Source organism: Teleopsis dalmanni, chromosome 2, assembly GCF_002237135.1.
Source record: "Teleopsis dalmanni isolate 2A chromosome 2, ASM223713v2, whole genome shotgun sequence".
Classification (NCBI taxonomy): Eukaryota; Metazoa; Arthropoda; class Insecta; order Diptera; family Diopsidae; genus Teleopsis; species Teleopsis dalmanni.
The window spans coordinates 8,718,874-8,729,187 of NC_051847.1; the positions used below are offsets into that span (position 1 = coordinate 8,718,874).

At 32.4% G+C, this 10,314-nt stretch overlaps 1 protein-coding gene across 1 annotated transcript; it reads left to right on the top strand.

The window, feature by feature from the left end:
- Window positions 1-8,823: 8,823 nt before the first annotated feature.
- Window positions 8,824-10,041, top strand: LOC119685088 (cuticle protein 16.5-like). Its single transcript, XM_038099286.1, has 3 exons — window positions 8,824-8,835; window positions 8,913-9,167; window positions 9,335-10,041. The coding sequence occupies exons 1-3, from the start codon at window positions 8,824-8,826 to the stop codon at window positions 9,833-9,835; spliced, it is 768 nt and encodes a 255-aa protein (XP_037955214.1). The 3' UTR covers window positions 9,836-10,041.
- The last annotated feature ends 273 nt before the right edge of the window (window positions 10,042-10,314 follow it).

Below are 10,314 nucleotides of genomic sequence, written 5' to 3' on the forward strand. Positions count from 1 at the left end.
ATGAAATTTGTGAGTTCAAGTTTATGTTGGCTTAAGCCGTTTGCATTCCATGTACAAATTTTTAAAGTACTCATTATTTAGACAAAAACATTTGCATTAATTGGCTTTGAATTTTAACTATCTCGTTAAGAGTAGTTTGCATGATTGACATGAACTGAGTTAAGCTCTGAGTGAGAGTGGAGATCATTATTTCCAAACTATTACTTTGAACTGGAGGGGTTGCTTCTCAGATTTAACGACATTAGCATATGAAACATCTGGTGTAACAGGCTTAGAAGTTAAAGGTTGAGGTACTTCAACTAATTTAATGGTGTTGCTTCTTGTAGGATTACGCAACTCTTCTTTCTGCAGAGCTAACCTGTGCTTTAGTTCTTTATAAATAGGACAGCCTCTGTAGTTTGCAGTGTGATTTCCACTGCAGTTGCTACATTTTTTGGAGTTGGTATCCTTTAATGCTTTTTTATCGCATTCGTAACTATGATGAAGCTCGCCACAAGCTACGCACACTGTACGAAGAGTGCAATATGACATAGTATGGCCATACTCTTGGCAGTTTGTGCATTGCACCGGACCATTTCTTTTGTGGGGCTCCTCAACGCTAATTCTGCGGTGAAGTAAATACTGTAGGTTGTAGATGTAGATGGCTCTCATTTTTTTTAAGCTTAGAAGCTTCCGGGTGAAGTTCAACTTTGAACATAGGTTGTGGGTTTTTATCTTTGTTAACAATATTTATTACTGCTCTAGCGCTAAAGCCTTTTTCGCTTAGGGCATTTGTTATCTCAATGGGTTCTACATCTGATTCGATACCTTTAATTACGACAACAAGGCCCTTACTACTCTTTAGTTGGTATGTGTAGTAATTTTTTTGCTGTCTTCGAAATATTTAGTTATGACTCTAAAATTGTTTTCAGTGTCGATTTGGATTTTGGTTTCGTGTATATTGCCCCTAGTTATAGGAACAATATGAAAAGTATTATTTCCAATCAGACTTGCAAGGATTGTAACTAGCTTATTTGAGCTGCGTTCACGCAAGTAGATTGGAGGCGGTTTAAAATTTTTGTTAATAGGCTGATTAGCTTCATCTGTAGTTTCAGCTAATTCAGCAAATCTATTGCCAGAAAGAATGTTTGTAGTTGCACTATCTTTGATGGTTTTAGTTATTTTAGCACCTTTTGAATTGCTTTTTTGAGGACTAAGTTTACGTTTCATATTTACATAGCGTTCCATGCCTGTTTGGACCTTTATTTTATTTTTTGGACTCGCTAAGTCGGAAAATGCAAGCGAAGTTGCTGAAGGTGCAATGTTTGACAAACTTTTGTCAGTTTGTGTAGTTTTCAGAGGCAACGTATTCGATGCGTCTATTACCAAATAAGCATTACGTTTACTTGGAATGCTTATCGTATGTCTTCTTTCTAGATTTTGATTGCTCATTTGCATACGTGGTTATATATGCAAATAGCAGGTGTGCTATAAGATTTACTTAATTTAACTACTATTAATATTAAGTTAAATTAACTATATAAATATAAGTAAAATTAAATTAAATTAATATAAAGCAGAAAATAATAAAAATAAAAATGAAGATGTAAAAAATAAAATGAAAATGTGTAAAATATTATACTTTATATTCTAATAATTAAACATATAAATAAAAACAAAAAGAGAAAAAAACAATAATAATAATACTAAGAATAATAATAATAATAATAATAATAAAAAAAATAATAATAATTAATAAAATAATATCTTTAAATTCCAAAATCCAATGTTAGCACGTATGTTGGTTTTGATGTTGTGTTGTGATGAATTGCGGGCTTCCAATTACAGCTTTTGTGGAACACGCTTGTAATAAAATACTAGCTGTCTCTATCAGCACTTTTTTGTTTTGTTTATATATTCACAAAACCGCACTGATATTTTGTTTGAATGCTTGCTCACTTTTTTTATTTTGAGCTTTAGAAAATAATTTGCTGTCTCTGTCAGCTATTTGAGTTTTTTTTTATATTAAAGTTGTGCAAAAATCAACAAAAATCGAAAAAGCGCGCGCTATTTTCAAATTAATATTTTATGCACTTTTAGCTTTTAGGAATTGTTTTTTTGTCCGAGAATGTTCTGTTTTTTATTTTTGTATTAATAACTGAAATTTTGTTTTTATACTGAAATTTAAATTTTTCCGAGACCGGCTTAAAAACACGTCCGCTCACTAGAAAGTTCGAAAGCTTTTGCATTTTTGAGAATCAGAAAATTTAATTAAGTAAAACAATCAGTTTTAAATATATTTATTTTTGAATTTGAATTATATTATATTGCAGCACATATTTGCTTTTAATATTGAGCGCTTATAAATGCTAACTTTTTTATATAGGTACTCACTTTAAGACCTCTGAACCTAGAAAATCATCAATGATTATGTAAAATCTGAAGTAATGTTAAATAACTAATTCTTATACGTTTATTTTTTATTTTAATAAATAGTCTTAAAACAAAAGAATTGATTACTTTAGCAATCCTTATTGAGAAACTTGGAAGTCCACCCTCTATGATTTGTTTCTTTATTAATATTTAATATTTCCAAGTCATAAAAGAACGTACACCTGTTAACTTCCATAAACTAAAAATTGTCGCAAAAGTGTCACGATATTTTGATTAAAACTACCTCAAATATTTTTTAATTCATTTTTTTATCAATATTTTGGTAGAAAAACAACTGAGCAATGAGAAGAATTTTCGTCTTGCAACGCTTTGCCATGACCTAAAGCATTTCTGTTAGAAGTACTTCTTGAATCGCTGTTGGAGCGATGCAACTGGGAACTGAGCCGCAATTGAAGACTTTCGCGAATCGTTTAACATGAAGCCAAACTTGATTTTCAGCGTACTTAAAACATTTGTCACTAGAATTGGGCAATGCAGTCTTCTAGTCTCTAATGCTTGGTGGCATGAGCAACGCGTTCATAGACGCAGTCCCACCAATTGCCACTTGCCAGTTGCCACTTGCCACTTGCCAATTCGAAATAATTTTTTTCATCTTAGATTATTTTAAAGCGACATTGTATTGCATGCATAATTTATAGTTTTACGATTCATCATAATATGATATTTGTAGGGCTTAGTAAAGCATTTTTATAAGGGGATGGACAATATTTTGGATTACTTTCTGTAATTAAGCACAACGATTGGTAAATTCAGAGACGTTATAAATGTATACTTATTAAAGAATAATACAATATATATATACTTCCCTCAAATCAAATACCTACAAGCGACTCTACATGCAATTGACTTCTGTGCTATAAATGGCTTCTTTAAGTGATATCTTAGCTCCAGCATTATTATATATTCGGATAGTCATGGAATTATAAGATATCTCTTAAACTTAACAACTAAATTTACTGACTTAATTAGTATAAGTGGTATTATGAAAGTAAGACTCGTTTAGATACCTGATCAGAAGTGATTCGAAAGAAAAGACAAAGTTGCTACTTATTTGTCTTGGTCATAAGAATAGAGTAATCATAAAAACCTTAAATAGATTTTAGATTCTAATGTGATCCACACAACTCCTTTGGATTAACAACAAAAATGCTAACAGTGTTCAGTCCAAATAAATTTGTACTCAGAATAATCTTGTAAGTGCCATCTTTCAAAGATACTAATACCAACAGAAACGTTAACAGATATTATCTGTTTGTGTTATACAATTACTGGAAATGTGATCTTAAAACTTTTCTAGGAATAACACAATAGATCCCAAACATCGAATTGTACTATTTTCACTCCTAACAGGTGAAACAGTACTTTGAATTCACTTTACACCCAGCACATATGCGGTATTCCAAAGTAGCTTTCACGCCAATCTAATTCGCTTGTATTTTGTGATTATCAGAATCAGTACTTTTGTCGGATTTTTCTTCGTTTCGAAATAAATGGAAACTTTTCAGGAAATGTATAAGAAACATAAAAACCATACAGTAACATTTCCCCTTCTCATAATTGTCTTTGAGTTCAGATGATAATACTTTGCGTACCCATAGCATAGGTATATGCAGTATCCAAAATTATTTTTCGGTCAGAACTATTTACCAATAACACAAGTACATAATTAATAGATATATGCTAAACTATAATCACAACAATAAAGGTTGTTGGAGTACCTATTTGTACAAGTAACCCTCGTTATCCCTGGGCTGTGAGACCATGGACTATTCCGCGAGTCTCGTCATTTATGGCTTTGCTCTAAAAGGCTAAGTGTAACATGCATGCTACTTTATAGCATGAGTGGCTATAAAATCTGGTAAGTTACTAATATGTACCATAAAAAGTTGAAGCGGCGATTGGCAATAGAAATAATAATTATATTTTGTTTTATTTATGAAACGGCAACTGAAAGAACTCACCAATGTAATCGAAACAAATTTGAGAAAATAATTAATTCATTTAATTCATCTAATGGATTCATTAGAGAAGCGGTTTATTGTGAGAAAAGCTTAAAATACGATAAGTATTAAATAATTAAATACAATAATTAGATTAAAAATACAAATTCCGATTTGTCTATGTTTGATATAACAAAATATTATAGATAACATATTATCTATAATAAAAATGATAGATTATTATTTTGTCATAGGATGCCAGTTATCCCTTTCTGTTAGAGTGTAAGTTAGTTACTCAATCAATTAATTCATTAAGCTAGTCGTTCTTTAGATCCTTTTTGTTTCAGTATGACTACCATTTTCATCCATTATTCCATTTACAATATTAAAATCAAATTAAATTGATTGCAAACTCAACTCCCGATTGCTTGAGCAACATCTGTCAAGCAAACCTATTTCATGCGATGTGCGTTACTCAATGAGGTAATTACCGCGGGTACGCAGAGCTACTGGTCTCAATTGCTTTATTTGGTGGCACAAACATTTTGGGCGTTACTAACGTCCATAAAAGCAAATCTGCATTAGTTTGAGTGCAAAAAAGAGTGGTGAAGCGTTTTATTTAATTAATTTTTTCTTTAACCATTAAAGTCTAATTTGCTGTATGGCTATTCGGCTACCGAAAATGTTACCGTAAAAAATTTAATAAACTTATTAAATCTGCTTGAATTATTTTGAAATGTCTCTGTTTCTAAATGTTTGAAGTGCTCATAATCCTCTGACCAATTCACTATAGGATCGGTTTTTACACATGGTTTTCAGCACAGGATAATATCTATCTTCTAACACTGGTGAGAGTCGCTGCTCTTGATAAGACAATATAAGTTTATTAAAATTTTCAAAATAAAAAATTAATAAACCCCTATCATAATATAAAATAACTTAATCATATATTGAAAATGCCACATTATAAAATACTATTAAAATTAAGTTCAAATATAGACTTAACCAAAGAGTAAAAAATATGAAAGAAGCAAACACATTAACAAAATTGAAGTTGTGCTTTCTAACTGCACCAAAAAGAGTATATAAAATTAATAAATTGTTTTTATATTTGTATAAGCATATGCACTTGAAAATCTTATAAGAGAAGTTATTGATAATAAAATGTATTATATATTAGGTTTGAAGAAATATAACTTGTGTTTTTGGTCATTGCATCACTTTGAATAATTATTTGCACTATTCGAATGTAACCTTATCTTTTCACTTCGACTTATAGAAGTGTAAAGTAAATATATTTTAAGAGTACATCTGAGGAAATTGCAAAGTACTTCTTTATCAAATGCATTAGAACCGAGATAATATAAGAGTTTGAAATTAATGAAACTTTATATACAATATAAATATTCTATAAAGGATCACTCTTGATCCCAATAAATTGTGCTTTGGGACCGGTTGTATACTTATTTGTATATGGAATAAAGTCGTTGATGCGCTTAGTAAATGATAATAGAGTTATAAATTATATGAGCTTAATCGTAACACTATTATAGTTATAAACTCATCGGTTTGGTTTGTTTTCTTTTCACATGATAACATATTACACCACTCCAGCTATAAAAATACCAGTGGAACAAATATGTGTTGATCATATCCGTGAACATATTTTAAAACAAGTTGGTAAATTCTAGTAATCGCTTGTTTCATAAGAGATCTTGCTCACTTAGACTCTAGGAAGCGGGACCATTATGTTCTTACAGTTTTCAAGCACTCTACCTGATTTAAGGAACATCATGTAATGACACTCGGATCTTGAACTCTTAGTTGAAATATACTTATTTGGAATATCACCAGAACACTGATGATATTGGACAAGCATTAGGAGAAGGATGATGCTAGAGTTAACATACGCCTTCTTTTGAATGCCAGAGTCCTTTCATCCCTTACTTAATTGAAACGTTAATTAAAGGATTACCATAAACCTTTATTCTTTGGAAAACAATCAAGAAATTGATTTTGAATGCTTTAAAAACTCTTATCCATGAATTCTACCCAAATCGTGCAATAATGCAATTTGTATTGCACTTTACTTATGTGGCAATATTAAGAAATCGTTTGAGTTGCGCAAATGAAAAAATGTCGTTCTTCGCAGTGTTCGAGTAGAATTTCTAAGTGTTTGAAGCACATAATTTAAAATGTTTTAAAGTGCCTTATAAAGCGAATCTTAGGTGCAGCACAGCACGAATAAAGGTTCCAAAAATTCAGATATTTCAAATTGAAATATTTTTCCAAAATTAAAGCAATTTGCCAGATTCCGCAAATATCAGCGAACACTGTTTGAGCTTTTCAATGTCAGTTGCATATTTTTTTTTGTTTGACTGCCTTAACAATGACAAATGCACTAGAACTGCGCCAGAAATGGAACAATGTTGTTGAAAAAAGTATAGTATTTTAGAAATTTTAAATCAATTGAAGTCTTAATTAAAATTCAACTCAAACAACTTAATTACAATCTCAACTGATGATTCACCGAACGGGTTTCAATCGTTCTTCATAATAAAGTTGAGCTTAGAAGTTTCTAAGAGCACTGCCAGACTATTAAAGAGAGAAATTAATCAAACTGAGCTCTGAGAAGGATGTATATAAAATTTTGTTATAACAATAAGAAAAACAAGAAAGGAATGAAAACTTTTTAAATAAAAATTGAAAAAAGGAAGCATTCACTGAAAGAATTTTAACTACTTCGAATATGGAGTGTCAAAACAAAACTTCGGTCTGGGGAACTATTACCACACACTCTATCTATCTGAATATATATATTACACTCTATCTTTATTGTACTCTCTCTATCAAACTCTTTGTCTATATCTCATTCTCTATCTAACTAACTCTCACTCTGTTACTATATCTCTTTCTCATTCTTTCTAATTGAAAAAAAAGGTATTTATCTCTCTCTATCTCACTCTCTATCTCTCTTTCTTTCACTATCCACTTCTCTCTCCAACAGAAATAGAAACATAAAAGACTTTCCATCATGTCTTTAGATTCCACTGTTTTTATATCTCAATTTCTCGATATCTCATCCTCTCTATATCACACTCTCGTTCTATCATTCACTCGCTTTATATTACTTTTTTTACCTCACTCTTTCACTCTGATTTTTAGACTTTAATTTATTTCATTCTCTCTATCTCATTCTTTCTTAGTGAGAATAAAAAGGATATTTATCTCACTTTCTCTCACTCTCTCTTTCTATCTTTCTATCTCTTTCTATTTCTCTCACTATATCTTACTCTCTCTATATTTCACTCTCTTTATATCTTACTTTCTTTATATATCACTTTCTCCCACTCTCTCTTTTTCTCTATATCTCATTCTCCCTATATCTTACTCTTACTATATCTCACCCTCTCTATATTTCACTTTCTCTATATCTTACTCTCTATATATATCACTTTATATTTATATTTTGTGATATTGAGTGAGATATTTCTCGCTCCTTCTCTATCTCACCCTCTTCTTGTCTCACTCTCTATTCAAATCGCTCTATTACACATATTCTTTATTTCAGTCTATCTACCCCGTTCTCTCATTCTCACTATGTTTCACTGTCTCTAAATCTCACTCGTAGTTTCTGTTTTCTGACAACTTGATAAGTTCTTAATTTTTTGAGATATATTAGTATATCCGAAGAGTGCATAAGACGATAGTGAGCATTTAATCTATTATTGGAAGGGAATCCAAAATCGACTCGACGTTATTCATAAATTGAGATATAATCATAAAATCGACTTGGAATAGATAAATATAAATGCCTGCGAATATAGTGAAGAAATCCTATTACCAAGAAATCCTATTACTATTTGACCAAATTTTTATGCTTTAAATTTTAGAATGAATTTTGATTTATGGGCATGTAATGTATCTGCACATTTGCTTCAGATAGTTTCTTTGGGATATTTCACATTTTACTTCAGCGCAGATATTTCATGTTACAAGTATTTTTCATTTTTCATTTTTCATTGAAATGCGTAAGAGAAACAATTATGGCGATTCCGGTGTAGCGACGAAATACGTTACAACTGCTCTTGGCCAGTCACAGTTAATGCATCTTTTGTCTGTCCAACTAATATGTGGCTTCTTAGCTGAAGCCAAGAGTGCGTGCCTCAGTAACTACAGGCCTACAGGCCAATGGTTGAACGCTTAAAACGATTCTGTGATCTTTTTGCTTGATTGTGCATTTATCTATTTTCTATGTGCATTTTTTCTTCTTCTTTTCATTACTTACATATAATATTTTGTTGCACTAAACTGAATCGAAGTATAAAAGTATCTCAAGTTTTTGAATTGCAATGCAGTTTCATTACATATTGCTTAGTGAAAAGTTCGAGATTTCGTTTACGCATTAACCACCGCTTCGATCTTAGCTACCAACTATTTTCGTACAAATATGAAGTTTCTGGTAAACATTCAGATATTCTAAAAACTTATTAGAATATTGATTTTAGCATTAAAGACTCATTCTGTTATCCTTTTCAGATTCTTCTCGGCTTAATTGCTGCATCAGCTGCCGCCCCAGGCGGTTTACTTGATTATGGACATGATCTCTCATATGCCGCACCAGCTGTTGGCTATGCACATGCAGGCCCCGTTGCCGTAGCTGCAGCACCAACTTTTGTCAAATCAATTGCTGCTGCGCCTGTTGCAGTTGCAGCCCCTGTAGCTGTTTCAGCTCCTGTTGCTGTAAAAGCAATCGCTGCTCCAGCAGCTACGAGTTATTCATCATTTAGTCAGGTGAGTCGCACCTATCGAAGTTTATTCAAAAAATATATGAAATAAATAAAGTAGAATAAAATATGAAGAATAAAATAAATGTATTTTTCCCATTTGTGTGTAATCACCGCCTACTCTTGTAAGAGTTCCTAATACACCCACTTAACAACAGTACATTCTACTTCCAGGTCACACACTCAGCTCCAGCTGTCGTTAAATATGCCGCCGCCGCTCCTGCTATATCATACGCAGCTGCAGCTCCCGCCATCTCATATTCTGCTGCACCTGTCGTAAAATATGCAGCCGCTGCTCCTGCTATATCATATGCCGCTGCTGCTCCCGCCATCTCATATTCTGCTGCACCTGTTGTAAAATATGCAGCCGCAGCTCCTGCTATATCATATGCCGCTGCTGCCCCTGCTATATCCTATGCAGCTGCAGCTCCCGCCATTTCTTATGCCGCCGCACCGACTGTAGTCAAATACGCCGCCGCTGCACCTACATACACAGTAGCCGCTGCACCATCGATCGTCAAATACGCCGCACCTGCAGTTTCACTCGGTAGTTATGGTGGCTTTTCCAGCTATGGCGGCTACGGGGGTTATGGTGGTTATGGTGGTTATGGAGGTTATGGAGGTTATGGAGGTTATGGAGGTTATGGCCATGGCTACGGTCATCTGTTGCATTAATTTTCTCATAATCACTCACATAACGACGAAGGATAATCGGCCGAAGGATAATAAGGATAAACGTCATTTCTACAATATGCCAGAGTCATTTTAATATTCTTATGTTAACATTTAGTATTTCTAAAATATTTGAAAAAACAAATAAAAATAATGGAGCATCAACGTGAACCTCAGAACAACGAAGGAGTAAAAATAACAGCAACAACAGCCGCGCATTGCAAAGAAAACGAATTTATAAAAACATTAAAAAAAATAATTTAATAATTATTAATAATTAAAAATGTATTAACGCTTTAATTTTAACTAATTTCATTTGTTGTATGGCAAGGAGAAGAGTTCAAAGCTCATCGAGCTGAGTACGAAGACATTTGGGTTTGATCAGGTCCAAAAGTGAACTCATTGGATTATTCTGGTGATCTTAAGAGTCTGCGAAAATTATAATTAGGCGAAAATAAATAAAAAATAGTTGAACTTTTTTC